Below are 20884 nucleotides of genomic sequence, written 5' to 3'. Positions count from 1 at the left end.
GTTTTCTTATCGTCTGCCATGCATTCCCAAGAAGTTATAAAATAGTTTAAATTATTTGGTAAACAGCTTAGTATTTTGGATATGACCATTTCATCATCTATTTTTGTTCCTAGCTGACTTATACGAAATTGTAAATTTTCTATTTCACTTATTAATTGGGAAAGCGATTGACTCTCTTGTTTCTTATATGTGAAAAACTCTTGTAATAATGCATCTTTGTTTCTTTGCTCAGAACCTTCGAATATTTCACATAATTTTACGTACATTTCACGTGCACTGTTACAATTAATTATGTGACCTTTTAGTTTCTTATCAATACTGCTTATGATAATTCTTTGCACCTGAGCATCTTTGATACTGAAGTCACTTTTCTTGTCATCTTCTTTTGTTTGTGCAATTGTTTTTGCAAGATTTGCCGCTTTTAAGTGTATATTGAATTCAAATTTCCACAATAAAAATGTTTCCGCATCTTTTAATTTTTCTATCTGTATTATCTCAGGTTTTTCCATTTTTTAGTTTTTCACCGTTTTTTATTTTCTTCCTTGTTATTACTGTTTTTTAGTTTTTTTTTTTTCACTTGTTTTTTATGTTGGGTTTTTCATTACCCAATCCCGGTTTTTAATTTTTTCTTCTCGGGCGTTCTGGGCCCATAACCTATTGTAGGTATTCAAACTTCTGGTATTCTTGAAAGCCTTTATTAATAGTTAAAGAAATACAATCACATTTTGTTAGGAATTATAACATTGTTCTCACTAGTTTTTACATCATGACAATTCACACCACAGTCATTCTTTTTAATAGACTAACAACCCTACATTTTTTTAAATGTCATAGACTATAAATTCCTAACAGTAACGCCTACTAGCTACTATATAGGGAGCGCCTCAAAGAAGTATGACGTCACAAGTAAATTAGGGTTGTGGTGGCAGTTGCATGCATGCTTGTCTGCAGTGTAAATCCGTTACCAAATTTCACTCTCATTTTTAAGTTCATGCTTGTAGTGTAAAGACACAGCAATTGTTTTGGTGAACGAACACAATAAAATATTTTAATAGAATGTACAGTAATAAAAAAATCACAACTTGGTAACATTTGCAGTAGAGAATGGTAGAGAAACACGAGTGGCAATGGCAACTGGATTGTTGTACTGTCTTTGTAAATTACGTCTGTCTAAATCAAAAATGTTTTTTATTTTCGTTCCTGCTTGTGCTTAATAAAATTAATACAGTATATTTGAAGTTATTGTTGTATTTAACAATATAGACATGGAATAAAGAACACAAAGAAAAGCATTGGAAAAGTCCTCGTGTATTACAGAAATGTTATTTTATTGTGATCCAACAAGCCTCCGATTCTCAAAATGTGTATCAAATCTAGTGCAATAATATTTTGTGCATTATTTGTATTTGTATCATCCACGCATATAAAAGGAGAGTTTTCTACGGATGAATTTTTCAAGTTCTTAGTTAAATTTGGATTTCAGAAGACAGACATTCATTTTCAAAAGGAAACATATGGATATATTTTCGGGAACTTAACAGCCAATGTTCAATTCAAATACCCTATCACGTTTGCAGTCTTGGACAGAGGTCACTTTTTACACTATTACAAAAATCGTGATATTGTTGATAAAGAGCTAGCATGTCAAACTATGTTCCAAAATTTGAATGGAACTGCATACCACCCGAAATGTAATGCTTATGGGCAAGATCTGTTTAGAAGAATACCATGTCCGAAAGGCGGGCTGTGCATTGACGAAGACACGCCTTGGAATGTGGTCAAGAAGAATCAGTTCACATATGTTATTCAGAACTCTGGGCAACCAAGGTAAAATTAATATTAATGTACAATAAAAAGGAGAAGGAAAATTTTGCTTTGTATTGATTGTTGGTTTAAGTGTACCTTTATATGGTAAAATTTTCCTGTCTGCTGAATGAAGTTGATTTGTTTTAAATATGTATATATATAATTATAATGTTTTCCTATTTTAAGTTTCTTTGTGTACCTATTTGCTTAGTTAATTGTAAGCAACTTCTTCAACTTAAGAGCTGTCTGATGTCAATTCAGAAATTCATTATTTTATGGACCTTTCTATAATTATAATTTAACTCTTGAGTTAGGTTTCCATAAACCTTGCTAGTTGCTAGTGCAACAGTTGCTTTTTTATTCAACCAAATAGTTGGCAATGGTTGCTTTTACCTACATTTATTATAGTATGTTTATTCTTTACACAGATTTTGGTATGTGTCTATGGTCTCATGTTACTTAGATGAGGTAACATGTACTTGGCATCACTACACTGGAGCACCTTCAAAGGACAACAAAACTTTGACAAATATCCCTCAAATCATAAACTATGATTTCTGGCTGGTGAATGGAAGTCCAAACTTATCATTTTACAACACGTTGCTGTACCAGTTTTCATTTGACAGACAGAATACTTTAGAACTGTATCTGGTTTTCTGGCTGTGCTATATTATTCTATTGCCAGTCCAGATTTATGCAGTCAGGTAAAATTATCTTAAATATTTTCTTATAAAATTTTAATTTGTTACAACTTATAACGTCATGTTAAATTAATCAATACTATTTCAGAGATTTTCACTTCAAAACTTTTAAGTCTATAGAGTAAGCAGTATTTTATATATTACTGTGAATTGTTGTGTTTGATGAAAGCAATAATCTATATTCTATACAGCTTTTTTAATTCATAAGATCAATATTATACATACTTCCTATATCTTTTCATTGCATTGCTATGGATATTCTATTTTCAATTGCATCATTGCTTTGAATTGTAACACAAACATCCATAGTGAAGGAACAATTTAATTTCAGAACACAAAAGCATCCAGTGACAAAGTTGTTTACATTCAGCCTTGTCCTGGAGTTCATTGCTCTATGCTTCAATGTGCTGCATACTGTGAAGTTTGCTGTGGATGGTGTTGGGTTTGCTGGGCTGGCGGCTGCTGGGGATGTTCTAGATATTATGAGCAGAGTGAGTCACAAACTTATGCATATTCTTGTTGAAGCTGGCTTTTTACCTAGCTGCCATTAAGCATCCTTATGTACAATGTTTTACTTTAGACAAAGAGAGGGCTTATTAAATTTCTTTATAACTATATAAAACAAGCTATACTAGTTTGATTTTATATGGATTAAATCTATCAACGGAGCACAGAAACATAATTCCTTATTTACTATGTAGTAAATCTGTGCTATAAGGATATTGCGTACATTTTTATCACCAAACCATTACAAGGTTGATAGGTCAAAGTTCCATATTTTCTTTTATTCATCTATCTATGTACACATAGCTACAAATTATCAAATGAACCATGTGTCTCCTAAAAGTCCTTTATCATGATAACATCTTATTATCTTGCAGACTGCATAATTTGTTTTTTTTTTTTTTTTTCATGTATCATTGAGGTATCTGTTTATTTTAGTCTACCTAAAAATACAACTTCAAATCTTCACAAGTTTTTCAAAGCCACATTTTAAAATGTAGAAACATACGTTTTTTATCTAGCTCATGTTATTTGCATTTTATGACTATCAACTGCAATACTATAAATACCTTGTGTTACTTATCTGTCGTAAAACCCGCAGTTTACGATAGACAAATGCTAATAAAAACAATTATTGTATTTCAGACACTGTTCATGTTGCTCCTACTTTTGCTAGCAAAGGGTTGGGCAGTGACTAGATTGGAGCTCACATACAAACCACTGGTTTTCGGAGTTTGGCTTGCCTATGGAATCGTCCATATTCTTCTATATGTTTGGAATACAGTAAGTTTTCCAAACCATATTGTGGCAATAATAGTACTTGAGTATTGAAAGTGAATAACATTATTTGCATAATGAGGTTTCACTCGCTTTACGCTACCTTCCTTAATGTAGCATAAAACAAAATTTCATTATGCATGCCTCACGTATAACATTACAATACGTGTTTAATAACCGATCGTTTTACATTGTTACGGAAACAAAGCTGCTATTAAACATAAAATGTTATTCAATTATAGACTGAAGTGGACATTATAGAAGAGATAGACGAATACCAAACATGGCCTGGATGGTTGATACTCGCTCTGCGCGTCGCGATAATGACTTGGTTCGTCCTCGAACTTCGGTATACGATGATGTATGAACACAATATGCCGAAGTTAAACTTTTTGCTTCACTTTGGCGCGTCAAGCCTGGTATGGTTCGTGTATTTGCCGATTATAGCGCTCATTGCGCTTCAGATCAGCCCTCTGTGGAGGTTCAAGTTTTTATTAGGTAAGTGTAACAAGTTTATTGTTATGTAAGTCTGCCCAGCGACATTGCTCAAGTTTTTTTTGTCATTATTGGTTACATTCACTTTTGTAGTGACTCAATTTTGTAGCTACTAATAAGCAATATTCATGACAGAGTTAGTAACGTTGATTCTAAAATGTCTGTACGTAAATCAAAAGAAGTTATCCTTTATTTCTTCGTTTAGGTAAAGTCTTGCTACACATACTTCTATTGGTTTTATATGTCTAAGAATTTCGAGAGTATTATTTGCGCCACGGCCAGGGGCATATTACGATCTCGTTAAAATTGTCACGGTTCCGTATTGACGAATAATTTCTGGTCTGGTCACGTATCGGCAATTACCGACGCATTTGTGAAATTATTTGTGTAAAATTATAAATGTTGCAAACAGATTTATGCAGCAAATCTTAAATCTATCCCTGTTTATGTGTTACGCATTTTCCAGCCCAGCTTTATTGAGTAATCATTTTCGCCTCATTTGAGCTAGTGACTAGCTGATAATTACTTCCGAATTGATTCATTGTACTATGTAACTAATATGTATGACTAATGCCGGTCATACACGCTACGTTCTACCGAAGAGGTCCACCTGTGCAGGTATGCCTGCGTAGGTGGACCGAAATGTGTGTGGGAATAGACCTGTGCAGTTTTTTGAACGCTACCATTGTTCGGTTGACCTGTGCAGGCACCTGCGCAGGTATCTGCACAGATTACCTCTCCGGTAGACCGTAGCGTGTATGGCCGGCATAATATACACATGATCGTGATGTATAAAATTGTATCCGTTTCTGTCCTCAACTATAATGCAATCAACCGAACGATAAAAACGATTGCACAGATCTTAAATGGCAAAACAGTTACTTAACTAGTTTGAAATGTATGATTTCCAGGTATCACATATTCAGCCGACTGTCTTGCGTTTTGCGTAATGGCGCACCTGCTGTGGCCAACGCGCTCCGAACAGTATTTACTACTAGCGCCCTCTGACTATACAGGTATGAATGAAACTCATGTAATTAACTAAAATTACCCACGAAGGAGTTTTTTTGATAAGTAACTTGCTTGTGGCAGTCATTAACCAATTTTAAAGCTGTTACTTAATGTTAGTATGTAAGTGGTAGCAACCTCATTTGCTTGCACTTGATTCGATACTATCGCAATTGCTTGTGTATTTTTCTAGTTTAGTCTTTGATTGAGTATATTCAACCTTATATACTTTGGAATAAAGTTTAAAAATATTTACTTCTCAGAATTTCACTTGGTGTACCTAATAATGTAGACATATCCTATGTATCATCTTTATCCATTGAAAATCTCTGTTTAATGCTTTCTGAGGCTTCTCAAGTCCTTTAATATATGAACAGCTAATATTAAGGCCGATGTCAACCAAACCTTGATTATTATACATTTTTTTTTCTGCCGATCATGCCATGCATAGATGATGCATCACTATTCAAAGCATATCAATATCAGTTTGACATGAAATAAAACAAAGGATTTTATATAGTCCAATGTATCTATTTGAACTTATCGTAGTGCATTATAAATACACTAGTGGTCGCCCGCAACTTCGTACGAACTTTTTAAAAGTAGTAAAATGGATGTACGTAGTATGTTAACCTTAATGGAGGGTTTACACGGGTGACTAAAGCCGCACAATTTTTGCCGTGCGGCGTAAATCGTCCATCTAAATGGCAATTCGCAAGTGACTAAGCCGCAAGCCCCGAAGTTGTGTAGCATCCGACTTGGCCGCGCGGCCAAAATTGTGCGGCTTTAGTCACCCGTGTAAACCCCCCATAAGAGATTGACATACGCCACCGCAGGCTTTTCTGCAGCGTTAAAATCGGTGCAGTAGTTTTTGAGTTTATCGCCAACAGACGAGGTGGGGGACTTTGTTTTGTAATATGTATCTATAGATTGTAGGCCATAGACAGACGCTTATCATTACATTGTGTGTTTAAATTTGCTGCACAGCTATAGGTATGCACACATTCTAACATATAGGTACTATGATCAATATTAAAATCGATTTAGCTTTTTTACATAGCCCACTTTAAATATAACAGCTTTGGCTTTTATCTACTTATTTTTTACATTACATTCTGATTTCAATAGAAGTTGGAATTTGATTCTATTTCCGATCGTTTTTTGTCTTTTTACTTCATAAAAGTCTTGACTACTGACGTTTACCTAAATCCCTTTAATTTATTGACGGGTTATAATCAATGGAATCATAAAACTAATCTAAGATATCTGATGTTTGGATTATATAGCATCAGCACTTTGGGTTGCTATCACTTTTCGTTCTTAACATAAAATGATTTTATCTGTTTTTTTTTTTTATCAAAGCACTTCATCTATCGCGGAACATGATGTTGTAATGGAAAGAACCTCATGTCTGATATAGCATACAAAGCGAACATTAATAAAACCCTAATAGAATTTATACAAATCGTTAATCTTCTCTCTAAAAGCCTATAGAGATTTGTTACCTTTCATATTATTACTGTCTGTTCCCCGTAGGCTCATTCCACCATCAACTTGTGGGAGCTATTTCGCGCATAAGGATAAAGAGCCTATAATCTTCCTGGATTAGGGCTATGTACCTCTGAAATATTATTTCGAATCAGTCCAGTATTTCCTGAAATTAGCTCGTTCAGGCAAACAAACTCTTCGCTCTATAATATTGGTTAGATTATAACTTTCCTCTTTGATGTAGGTACCTAAAGGGGCCGATAGGATAATTATTTTGTAATACCGTCTTTTTGTGGGTTTTTTATTGGGTTCTTCCATAAGGAATGACTCAGCAGGATAAACTTCGGTCACTGAGTGTTAACATAAGGATTGACGTTTTCCCAATTAACAGAAATAGGTTTGACGCTCTTTGACACCTAACATACGAACTCTGTGTTTCGTGCAATAGTCTAAATACTTAGTTGGCAGAGAATTTTTAGAATATTTTTTATTGATAACTTTCCAGCGGGCATTGAAGAACTAGACGAATTCAACGAGTCGCCTCACGTGGTACACAGTGACACCGTGGCCCTCACCACGGCCGAGAGCATCAACGCTGATGATGAAGAGATCATATTCACCAGAGCCTCGCACAAAAACGGCACTGCCTTCTCATAGCAATGCCAACAGGTAACATAAAGGATTCCTCAAATATCGTTCACTCCGAACGAATGAAATTATGAATTTAACACGATCGAAATTATTCACAAATATTGGTCTCACAAACTCTCCAATATTTGTGTAGTGAATCATGTTGATTGTGTCGATTTAAACACTGTTATTTGTAATATTTATTACGAAATACAAGAATTGACGAATGTAATGTTGATCTATGAAATATATGAATGAGTGATAGGAAAATCGAATATAAATGGCTAATATTTTTAGTCAATAGTAAATTTTAAATGAATGTGTCCTGCTGTGTGATATTCAAGTACATTGATTCCTTATTGATGAAATTGTTGATAGCACAAAATTAATTGAATTTACTAAGAATGCATAATTATATACTTGTAAGCGAAATAGTGCCGGTCTCCAAGCGATCGTATCTAAGTGTCAATTAACGTGATTATATTTGATTATTCAAGATAATATGACACTAAGAGTGAAACAAAAAATATCACAATTAACTATGTGCCAACGATTGAATCAACTATTATTTAATACGAAGAAAATATTGCAGATACCTATAATGTAAGAGTATTCGTAATCATTGTGTCTTTGTGAAAAATGTCTGAATTTACCAAAATATATTTAAGAAAATGGGTGTTAAAAGTGCTGTTAAAGTTGAATGGAGTTTTTCTTATTGAATGAATTGTGTAAATATTGTTTTGTAAAGTTCTGATGCTTACCTACTGCAGGTACTTACATATTAACGGTTTACTTAATTTTTGTACGTCTATAAACAACTAAACAGTGATTCAGGGTGTACCTGAGTATGATAAAAATAATAGTTATAATACAACGCACTCTACACACTTGTCCATGTAAATCACGCAAACAATTATGAAATTTGATTCTTATGATCTTATAAGTTAAGAAATATTAGTTATTTTTTGTTATAAAATCCAATATATAGGTACTCCTAATCAGAACTCGTTATGTAGTTTGATTGAGTTTGTATTATGTCGAATGAGAACGATTAGTCTACGGGTGTTAAAGGTTCGCTAGTGAAATCGAATTCTTATGAAAAAAACGCTGATACATTTTGTATACAAATAGATTCTTGAATATAACAAATAGATACGTGATGTACAGTGACTTTTAGAAATGTTAAAGTACAATTAGATCTCAAATCGATGTTTTATTGTGGTCTGTACGACAAAACGGCAGCTGAATTATATTTTTGTCAATGTCTAAATTTATTTGCTTTTCGTGTTATCTGTCTAATTACTATGTATAAATTATTTAAATAGTCGTCTAAATTTACTAAATTCATTAACACATTAAAATTACTAGGCAAGGAAATTCTTCGAAACATTCTTTTAGCGATATTTAGAAATTTTAAATAACTTAATGATAGCAGAGCATGCTCTTTAAAACTTTTAGGATAATTAGATTGATGGTCGTATATTTTGTTATGGACACTTGATTGAAATTATAAAAGGTTCGCTATTTTATTCACAGATATGATTTGTGTGAAGCATGCTCTTTTCTCTATTAAAGTAAAACTTTATTTAAACGTGATGTCGTGTCAATGTAGTATAAGTGTAGAAAAGCTAGTGATGTACATTTTGGTTATTAAATTTTATTTTAATAGAAGAAAATTATTTTATTTTATAACGTGTAGAAATTATACCAAATTATTTATTTTGTAGTCATTGAAGCTCGATGCACAAATGTGTTGTGCATTTTATGAACCGAACTCGAAATTGTATATTTGGAAAACTTATGAAAGCTGCAGTAAAAATCGCGTTAGTGTGTTTAAAGTCTACAAGAGCACTTCCAAATTTCGTTACTGCTTTATTTTCTTTCACGTTAAGGGACACTACATAATAATACTACATACAATCTTGCAAAGCGTGATAAAAAACTTTTCGCTGGCTATTTATTTAATATTTGCTTACGTGCATGGAGCCCAACTTACGCAGGGTATCACAGAATAATTATAAGTGTTGCCAATTGCCACATCTTGTAATGCTGGCTTGTAATATTTTTAAAAAAATCCTCTAATAAACCTACATACATATTGTTTTGTTAAATCAAGGAACTGTCGCGAAACTCCAGCTTATTGAAACAATCTAAAGTATTATGTGCAGTTTTAAAAATTATTATTTTTTTTATACAAAATAACTAAATTATTTATTTCATATTTTGCATAATATCCATAGCTCAGTAAAACTGAACAAATTTTAGAACAAGACATAATATTTTGTTGACAAATGCCATAATAATAACTGGTTCCATCAAGCAGATAACTGAAAACTATGTTTGGTAATGTGAAATGTCACTTTTAGATAGCCGAGGATCCGTTTTAACCATTTATTTATTTTGTGGTGGACTAAGTTACACTAGCCACTAAATAAAATTCGAGTGATTGATTGCCAAATCTGGATTAAGGAAAACTATTGGTATTCTCTATTAGTTTTGTTACTTTGTTTATTTTTTCTGAGCTGATCTCGGCGCAAAGTTTTGTTACTGGATTCATAAGCGTAAAATTATGAAGAAGAAACGCGTATAAGTATTCGATCGAATTATATTTATGAGATCAGAGTGTTGTGTAATGACAAAATGGAGCTTATTTATTTTTTTAATCGAATTTTAATGAGATTTAAGGATTAAGTTGTAATCATAGCAAGTTTTTAGCCATATATTTTTTTTAATCATGTTCCTCAATTTACTGCTGTTAAATGCGCGTTATAAACTCTGTGAATATGTTATATCTATTTGTGGTTTAGGAGCAAGAAATGTGATGTGTGTATTGTGTCCCAAATTTCACATAATTTGCATACATTTACTAGTAAAAGATATAAAAAGATCTTTAACTCAATCTTTGCGCACATTTTGAAAATCGAGCCGATAATCCGTAATGGGCCAGTTTTTGTCCTGGGGCCCGATTCTCCTAAGTTAATATTGTCAAAATCGAATAGAAACCGAATCAAATATGATCGCAATAGCAGTTTTAACCATATCGGATATTCTGCTACTAATAAAAGACCAATCGTATTCGATTGACATTTGATTGGTGTGCGATTGGTCTGCTATTTTGGTGATTTCGGTCTATACGGTAGTTTGCTGTACAATCATTTTGCAATCGTAAATCATTTGCAGACAAAATGATTCATTATTGAATAACAGAAAAGGATAAAAATGTTTATTTCAAAGAAAAAATAGCGGAATGCCACATACGCTTCAATCGTAATCGAGTCGGGATTGGACCTCAGTCGAATCGAGTCGAACGTGAATCGTATGAAGCTTAAGTAAAATTAGGAGAATCGGGGCCCTGTAGTGAACTTAAATCACACATAGATAAACCGCTTCATATGCATCTACTTCAAACATTCAAAACACTTCTGTCCTTGGTTTTATATGGATGTACATCCAACAAAAGCCAATTAACAATCAGACGACAAAAAACATGAACGCTAAAATGACGGATACTAAACTGTCACTTAATCTACAAAATTCGCTGACCACAGTTTTTTATCAGAATTTTAGTGTCCAGATACTTAATTTTTTATTGTGTTACTCCGCAGTTGACTGTATACACATAATAAACGCATGTTTCTTGAAATACCTTACTTTCGACTCAAGGGAACGGAAACCCGTTAATAAATGTCGTGGATTGTTTTGTAATATCCTGTTTTGGTTCTTGTTATAAAAGATTATTATTTAGAACCCCCTCTCAACTAAGCCTATTCCTAAACAAAAGTATTGTTTAACTGACTAGTTAATTTTATTTCATTTTACCTTGAAACATTTTATATTTTGTGGAAAATCCACGTTTTATACGTAGTGTTATATAGTTATTTCTAAGCCTTTGTAGGTGTAAATTGGATGTAAATAAACTTTCTTATTATGTACACTAAATTGTTGTTTAATTTCCTGCCGCCTCTACAATCAATTACAAGTCTGAACAATGAACAGATATTGAGCAATTAATCGTTTTGCTAAAAATATTCAGACATCAAACCTTTGCCAAGAGTGTTGTTTATGCCAGTATCCATAGACCACAGTTTTGCATGGAAAGCTACCAGCCATTCGTGCCTTGTAAATTATGATTTTTTTTTTATCATTGTATGATGATTGTGATACTTACCACACTTCCAGATATTTGAAGTTCAAGGACAAAATCGCTTATTAATGTCAATTTAGTTCGTTAATGCGTATTTAATGTTGCGGCTGTCAAGTGCTTAATTGAGACGACTGTCACGCAGTTATCAGTGTGCACTGAAGTATTCATATAAAGATAAAAATCATAAAATTACGTACGTTGACACACAAACATATGAATATGTATATATTTTTTTACTTTATTGTATTTCTCACTGTGAAATCTGAATCGGTAATGCCATTACGGGTTTTGTCGAAGAAAAACGACAATTGCCAACAACAATAATTTATTTTCCCACACACTAGTACATACATCATAAAAGAATTTGAAGCTAGCATAATAAAAGGAGAAATTATTATATAACAGGTACAAATAAATACATTTAATCGTAACTATGTGCTAATTGTAATAGATTTTTAGAGAGACCAGGTACATACACATTTATTCATATATTATTACAATAACTATTGGAAATCCGTTTAAGCTCTATGTAAAGAAAAATATCAAGAACCTAGGTGATGATTGGAATACTGATGAATATGCCTGCAGATACATGCCTCTTCAGGTTGAATAAACTCGCCTAAATATTACTAGATAATAAATATTATCGATTCATAAATGACCTACACCAGAGCTTGAGGCTACGTTAGAGCACGGTGCTGACTACTATTTATTAGGGGTGATTTTCATGCAAATACTTAATTTTCTAAAATAAAACGTTACGTTTTATTGCAACATCAATCCATAGTTCAAGGAACATTGAAGACTCCAAAATATTAATTATCTCACACCTCAGTTTCCTTAATATAGCAGATCGTTAACTAATGTAGCCTCAGCTTAACAAATAAGATTTTGAAATTACAAAAAATAGTAAATCCTTTATCAATCACTGAGCCATGAGCTTTTCTTTCGCAGTGTTTCGAGTCCTCAAAACATGATTACGTCAGCCATAGAATATTTTCAGTCTACCTACTTATAAAGCCGTCACTATGTCCGCGATTTTATGGAACAGGGTGGGGCAACCGCCCCTGCGGCCCGTGGCTACGCCCAAGCTATCAGGTTGTCTCCCCATTTTGTTTAAGTACGTAAAGGTAATGTTACAAATTAGGAATGACTCGAAAAAAAATTAAGTAAGTATACATTTCTGGTGGGTAGGTTTTAAGAGCCATCTTATTTTTCTAGCTGCAATAGCTAATGCTTTTCAGAGTCCAAACTTACGAAAGAAAATTGATATGATTATAGGTATAAATTAATCAGTGCTCTGATTTCCTCAGCGACAAATAGGTACAATAATTATCTTGTCATTATGAATGGCCCAGAGATAATGCCAGCCGGCCACACATTATTCTGGGTCGTAGGTTACCTAACCGACCATTCTAATCCTACAAGAAATGCTGAAAGTAAAGTAAAAGGCTTCACTAAAATAGGAATTGGCTTAACTCTTCAGATCCGTGTGTAGAGACTAAATTAAGAGTTTTTGAAGAAAATCTAAATGGCTATTAATTACCCACCACACCTTAAAATAAAGACAAACGCATTCATACACCGCGAATTGTAATTTTGAACCTGGTATCTCGTAATAATTAATACCGGTTTTAGTCGCGCGTCAATGCTAACAGCATACCTACTCTTATTTATTTTTTACTAAGTTCAATGATCTCAAAGTAACATGTAATAAATATTTGGTTATATAGACTTTTGATAAAGTATGTTTCTAACGTTTGCCTAGTCACTGTCAGGTAATACAGCTTCGGCGACGTTACAAACAGAAAATTTCCATGCACGGAAAATTATTAGAACGTCCAGTTTCCACAATGTGAGAGAATCGGCATCTGCTCTCTATCATAAACACAATGTGTTCCGAACTAACGATCAATAAACACTTATAGGAAGCGGACTATCGCGGATGAAATGTTTGGTCATTGAAACGTAAAAAGTAGAACACCGTTTTGCACCAGATGCAACAACACCCAACCGACCTCAGCTGGATAAAAATAAACAGTTCAAACCCTTTGAACTTTAACTGCGAACATGGTCAAATGGCTACTCAATTAAGCTCGAATCTGACGACGTAATAGTATTGGTAAAATGACATGTACCACAGTGATCCTTGAGTAAAGTTTACATATTTACGATCGCAAGATTTATTTTCAGTCTCTTCGCTGGTCAAGTTCAGATGAAGTACGTAATTGACCTTCAGAGATCCCCGATAGCTCAAGCGTTTAAATAAAACCGCTAAAAATAATCTTTGAGATGAGTTTATCACACAACATTATTTTTCGAAAGAAGAATTAAAAATTAAACGAGATAGGTACCAGACAAAAGTTTTAATTGACTCATGTACACGAACATTTTATAGGTACTACATGAAAAAGGTAAACTCACATAAGTACATTAAAATCCTCAAAACAACTAATACTTACTAGGCTATTCCTACATCCTATAATTGCGTACCAGCTACCAGGGATCTGTTTAAATTTTACTTAGTCACGTGGCAGGTATAAAGATTGATAGCCATCTCTGTATATCGTATCGACATACAAGGGCATCTGCGTTAGCTGTCTATTTGCGCAACACCGTTACGGCTTTCGGATATACTAAAACATCAAATAGATCATATTCTCTGCGTTAGCACCGATGCCAGGGCTTCAGGTTTATACCAAACGGATAATTTTAGATTGGTAAAGAATGGCTGACCTCGCGTGAAGCCATGTAAGTGGCTGTGTGCTTATCCACAGGTTGCACTTACATCCAATGTTAACTGTACCTAGTGTACATACTAACCGGTTTGAAATTTGTAATATCGAGACTAGTACTTCAACTTCAGATAATGTATAATCGCAAATATAGCGTACATAATCTCCCGTTATATTCAAGGAAATTACCAATCTATGCGGAAAATGCGAATTGGCAGTTTAAATGCCGTATAAAATTCAAACGTTATCTGAACAAATTTGATTAGCAACACATATTGTTGTTCTAGAATGCTACATGGCTCGCGTGATCAAAAGCCTAACACAATGCAACCAAAATCGTCTTAAGATAAATCTATGTATATTCGAAACATGTTAAATTCCTAAATAAAACTATAATTATGAGAACTTTACACAATATGTATTATAATTTTTACGTTTAGATACATTATTTATATAATAATTAATTTCAAAAATTTCATAACAATAGAAATATCTCTGAAACAGGAATGTACATAATAAAGATTATACAATTTTCTTTAGAATAGATAATTTAATTAATATAATTTACTTACTTAATGTTCATTCAAGAACTCAAATTGTGAACTAGAAAAATAAATTTTATATGGTTTATAATTTATAATATCAACGATATAAATATTACCAATTATAAATTGATTTACGATATTGCCTCTTCAGTTATTTACTTATTGTGTAATTAACTTTGGAATATTCTTAGTTTGTAACTTGGTATTTAAAACACATTTTTGTGACAATTTAATTTTTCAGATACATGACAATTAGCGAAATTATTTCGCTTTCGACTAGCATACATAATAAATACTCGAAAATTCTCATTTTAATCAAAATGTAAGTAAGTATTTGAAAATGTTATTTAGAATTTAAACTTTTCACAGACTTTGAATATAATATGCAAAAATTAATAGCACTGCAATGTAGAATACTTACTCTCTTTATAATTATACTTCTACATCATCAACTTTTCGTATTTAATCTAAAACATCAATATTATTCTAAAACAGATCACAGCCCTACTACGGCAATTTAAAAAGACCAAGGAAAAATCTTTATAATTTTACATAACATGCAAAAACTCGGCAGAATTACCACACCGTAGTTGGGTTGCAAATTGCAAATGCATAAAATATCGAATGCATTGTCTTCAATGTTTTCCAGAACTATAAATAAATAACACGACTTAATATCACGAAATATTGTTACAACGTTTTAATATTACTTACTAGGTATGTATTTTATACCATTAAATATTTGACTGAAACAATGGATAGTTCCCCAAGTAATAAATTAAAAGAAGACGGGAACAATGTAGTTTACACTTACATTACAGTTCCATCGTAATAAAAGTAAACAAACATAAATATTCTTATGATAGGTACAACATGTTTAAAAAATAAACAAACATAAGATCACGGATAAATCTAACTATGACTGCAGATGTATTTCTAGACGTTACTTTAGTTTGGTAAACAGGCGCACAATAGCAAAGTTACTTTTAAAATTTGCCTATTTACGCCTTAGTAAAAATTACAAATGCAAGCATAGTATCTACGAATGGCAAATAGACTAAATAAAGCACAATTTTTCCGTCAGGAAATCCTGTGTAGAGATTCAACTCCTCTCTTCAACATACATTCGAAACAAAAAATAACATGATTTTTATATATTATGCATATGCTGCACGTTATCCGTTACAATAGAAGTACGTAACAAGTTTTTACAGTTAGAATATGAAACCAGTCATTACAACATTTTAGCATTTAGGTATACAACGATAATAATTATGGGTCCTCATCCCAATTTACTATTTTAAAAGTTGTTTACCCTTATCTATACGCAGAATAAATAATCAAATCCGAATTGGAAAACTATGTGCATATAAATGTAGTCTGCCCAAACAATACTGATGTACGTGGGACAGAATACCTAGTCATAATCTAATACGAGATAATAATTTTACGACGATCGTACATTAAGCACTATCCTATCACAAACATCGTCTAACCCGAGGAAGATTAAGCGTTTTAAGGAATACTAATAAGAGAATTTACGCTAAATTAACGACGAATTCGAGATGAAGAACCGCCACTTACGGGAGCCAACAGCCGTCTAGGAACTAGAAGACGAGCGTTGCCTCTAGCAGGCCGCGAAGCTCCAGGAAGTTTTAAATCAGCTAGATGTGAAGCGTAGCCATCATTAAGTGTCGTTGCCATATTACTGTACTTTTTACTGATCCGACCAATGGCATAAATTTGTTTTGGTGAAAGTCCACAGTTATGATAAACAGTAATGTCTTTCCCTGAACCGTATGCAGCGTGCATAATTATTCCATGTTCAGTTATAAGATTGTTTAAATGTGCTGCTTTGTGACCTAGTGGGTCTGTTGAAAATCCATCAGAGAAGAATACTAAGCCATGAGGAAAGTTATGCTCGGCTAACCACGAAATAACTTTTCTTTGTTGCATGTCTGGTCTGCCAGTTATGTACAAAATGAGATATCCAAGGTCCTGCCAAAATCGCACAACATCTACGGCACCGGCTCTTACCTTTGGGTCTCGACCGGTAACCGATACGCTGGCAGTAAAAGATCCATCAATACTAAACACAACGCACTCAGTTTGGGGAGGCACAACGGCTAAATGAAAATTGCACATCGTGTGATCACCACGAACAACAACTCTCACAGGATATATTCCACAAGCGACACTCTGACGTTCCGGTAGCGTATATGTTATTCTCCCAGTTTTATCTGTTACAACAGTAGATAATATCACCCATTCGCCTGCAGGAGGATCCTTCATCATGTAAATATCTACTTTCTCGCCTGTCAAAGTTATCATATCTAACGGGCCGTACATAAAACGGGCAGAAAATGTTTGCGGGCAGCCCTCTTTGACAATTACGTCATTAGCTCTATGATTTGCAGCTACGTTTTTCAATTTCACCGACGTCCGTTTACGCATCCATTTTTCCCTCTCTTGGCCAGGTTTGAACATCGGACATTCTTTATCATCTGAGTGTCCATACAGAGCTAAGTCAAAATGACCGATTTGCCGTAATATAAAAGCGATAACATCTGAACTTTCCCAATAACTAGCATGGAATAGGTGAGGTAAAGCGTTTGTGGGAAAATTCGTCAGCCCTTCGGGACAGTATAAAGCGTAGTCCAGTCTTTTAGAACCCCACCACTTTTGCTGTAATGCATTCATAGTAATTAAAGGAATGTTATCTACTAAACCACTTACTGTACTTTGTACAGATGCCTCGGAAAGTCTTCTTAACACAGGAGTTGGTGGCATTTGCAGGTGATCGCCAAATAGTTGGGGATGACTCTGTATCAATTCCATTAAATGGTAGGGTTGACCATTACCTAACGGGTATTTAGTATAACGAGCAACATTTATTGGTGGTAGATTAGTGAATCTTGCTGATAGCAATGGTTCCAATCTTGAGCCAACAGGGTCTGTTGGGTGGAACAAGTTAAACACTTGTTGTACAGGTGGTTTCATAATGTCACGCGATTTATCATCAGAAATTTTTCTTGATGCTAATATAAGCGACAATGGACTACCAAAAGTAAAAAAGTCGCTCACTTCAAACTCAAATTTTATATGGTTATCACTTGTGGATGACGAACGCCTTCTGGGTGTCGGAGCTTGTAAGTGAGACTTGTTGAGGTAATGCGGTTCTAATGGATCATTTGGAATAGTTATTTCAGTATCCAATATACTATTCTCACTATCGTGTCTTGATTGGTATTGTAAAGTTCTAATTAGAGCATCGTAAGCTAACACTGAACCCATACTATCTCCAACAATACAGACTTGACCATTGAATCCTTTTCCATCATCAGATTTGATAAATTCATTGTATGTGGCATTTGCCGAATTTATAGTCTTTGTTACGGATTCCGGATATTCTGGAGAAGATGTCGCAATTAATGGTATAGCGCCAATAGGTATAAGATCATTTGTGAGAGAAGGAGATTCGATAGTTGATGGTGAACAATCAAAACTGTAAGGGCTCAATGTTGACAACACTCCCAAAGCTTCAGTGCATATAGATGGGCACGATACTAGTTTTATTGCTATGTGACCTATAAGCGTAGGATAATGCTGGCGCATCACTGATTCAAAAGCACCTTTAAAAGTAGTTACATCCGATTTCTTAGCAGTCATGTCAACATTTGCATCTAAAACGCTTCCAGCATGAAATACAAGAATTAAAACAGTTGTTGGGCAAGAGCTATGAACAGGTGTCTCTGGACAACCATCAATACTTGGATGACTTTGTAAATTAGGCATTCTACGTGAACCTCTCTCAGAAGTGACCCTTTTCAAGAAAGAGGGATTAAAGATACTGTCTTCTTGACTATTATCGCCTTGAGTTGGCGATATATCAATATCAGCTTCATCCAGAGAACACATGGAGGACCATTTGTTAAAAGATGACTCGCAATCATAAAATTCATCCTCAGAACCTGTTTCGGTTTCTGATTCCCTGACAAGGGTTTCCATTCTCCAGTTAGCAGCCTGTGCTTGCAAACTTTTAATAGAGCCTGAAGATGATGATCTAAGATTAGTTTTAGAAGAGGTTTTGTGTTCAGATGGGGGTGTTCCCTCAGGTGTTAAATGTTTTTGTATTCTTTTTTCAGCATTATTTTTCTTTGAAACTAATGGTGTTGGCACATCTTCATTCTTTTCTAAGCTGCTCATTGTAGCTGCAAGCGATTTTGAATTCTCTTCTGACAGGTCCTGTTCATCACTAGTATCTCCAGCCATCTTCTTCTGCAATGCTAATTGAGTTTGACGCTCAATTTCTCTGATATCGTCCATTGTTAGACCATACCATTCATCTTGCCATGCCCAGGCTTGACGGTGAGCTCTTAACATAGTTTTTCTAAGTGCAACATCATGAATGAATTTTTCTAATTTTGTTTGCATGCCCCAATATCTGAATTCTACCTTGCATAGCTTGTAAGCACACATCAGAGATTTTCCATTTGGCAGTGGTTGTGGCTTACCTTGGACTTCACTCCAGTACTCTTCAAGCCAATTGTCTGTAAGAGGGCCCCTATTGCATTTTTGTGATTCAAACAATTTAGGGTCCTCCTCCTTAACATAATCAGCACCATAAAGCTGATCTTTGCAGACATCAATAACATCAACTATTCTACTTTTTAAATCACTTCCCGTTAGGTTGAAGACATTTTCTTGGTGGCCATTATCGGAATAATAATAAGTTTCTATTTCTAATGAAAATTTTTCAACAAATGGACATGTGTATCTAGTTTTTGTGTAAGGGTAAGCATTCCAAGCTTCTTCAGACACTGTTAAGGCAGATTTTGGAAGCAAGCTTTTAAACCATCCGGGCAGATGGCTACCAACATGGTATATTTTCTGAGTGTACTGACCTTTCCCACCAGGGCCATCATCATATGGTTCATTAACTAGAATTTCCACACCACTCCCCTCACCAGAACTTTCTTCTCTGCTCTTTTTAGCTATCATATACAGCTGAGCAATCCTGTACTCCTCTACAGTGAGAGGTAAAGGTATCCGATACTCCTTAATCAGCATGTTGGTGATCTACTTTGAGCTTTCACTGTAATTAATCATATTCTGAAACAAAGAAATGTAATATTGTTAATAACAATATACTACATACATTTAATTCAATGTATGGTGTTAGGAAAATATTTGGAACAATGCCATCAAAAATTTTATATCAAGGACACAAAAAACATAAATTATTTTATTTCTTTGTTTAATGGGCATATTTCTTATTGGCTGGCAATCATATTTATCTTATAAGACTGCAATACTTCGTCATTATATATTGTTTTCATCATATGGGTGATTCAAAGTCTGAATTAGCGTAAACTCTTTTCCTAATAAAAACAAGAAAGGTGCGTTAAATTTTACATGTCCGATAAAGAATCATCCATGAATCACAGTTCAATAGTACGAAAAATAAAAAAGAATAAGAGTAATCAGCTTAAAATCAATGCATTAGTAATCTTTATTATGAACTAATAGACCACTTAATCTTGATAAGAAAGTTTTAACGCTTAATATTATTAATTTGAATGTAGATTGTACAAGATAAAAATGTGTTTCTATACGTTTATTTTTTTGTTCGTCATATTACTTGATGTTTTCTTCACCATACTGCAATAAGCTAATTATTGAAATACGTACCTCAAGAGATCGTATCTAACGGAGTTTCACTTCACACTTTGCATAGCATTTTTAATTCATTATTTTATGTTTTTCACAAAATACATCAAGCACTGATCTACGGATGAACTTTGACATTTTCGCGAACGTAATGTCAATATGGCCTAAGTGCCATTCCTTTTCATGTTGGTTGTACACACGAACGTTAGCATCTCACAATAGCAACAAAGGGAGTACGGTTGTTCACTAAAGAAGATAACAGTTACAAGCACTTCATATGAGAGCACAATACCACATCCTACTCGTGACTATTTCACAAACAAAATGCAACATGAAATCCACTACCCCACGAGCAATGTAAATAAATATACTTTGTATACA

General features: G+C 33.9%; 2 protein-coding genes across 3 annotated transcripts; one reads left to right on the top strand and one right to left on the bottom strand.

Moving 5' to 3' along the window:
• Window positions 1-1069: 1069 nt before the first annotated feature.
• Window positions 1070-9085, top strand: LOC124629821 (transmembrane protein 145). Of its 2 annotated transcripts, XM_047163393.1 has the most exons (8): window positions 1070-1827; window positions 2235-2510; window positions 2596-2628; window positions 2839-2998; window positions 3657-3794; window positions 4031-4286; window positions 5195-5299; window positions 7285-9085. In XM_047163393.1, exons 1-8 carry the CDS (start codon window positions 1361-1363, stop codon window positions 7434-7436), a joined length of 1587 nt encoding a protein of 528 aa, XP_047019349.1. In that variant the 5' UTR covers window positions 1070-1360; the 3' UTR covers window positions 7437-9085. The 2 variants fall into 2 exon arrangements, with proteins under 2 accessions (XP_047019349.1, XP_047019350.1); XM_047163394.1 differs by lacking the exon at window positions 2596-2628 and having other exon boundaries at window positions 1081-1827.
• A 2776-nt stretch (window positions 9086-11861) lies between these two features.
• LOC124629767 (protein retinal degeneration B) lies at window positions 11862-20884 on the bottom strand. The gene is made up of 2 exons (XM_047163302.1): window positions 20525-20884; window positions 11862-19945 (listed from the first exon to the last, which is right to left on the bottom strand). Exon 2 carries the CDS (start codon window positions 19901-19903, stop codon window positions 16382-16384), a length of 3522 nt encoding a protein of 1173 aa, XP_047019258.1. The 5' UTR covers window positions 19904-19945; window positions 20525-20884; the 3' UTR covers window positions 11862-16381.

The sequence above is a fragment of the Helicoverpa zea genome, chromosome 4 (genome assembly GCF_022581195.2).
Source record: "Helicoverpa zea isolate HzStark_Cry1AcR chromosome 4, ilHelZeax1.1, whole genome shotgun sequence".
Lineage (NCBI taxonomy): Eukaryota > Metazoa > Arthropoda > Insecta > Lepidoptera > Noctuidae > Helicoverpa > Helicoverpa zea.
Note: the sequence above shows the minus strand (reverse complement) of the source record. Positions and strands in the feature narration are given on the sequence as shown.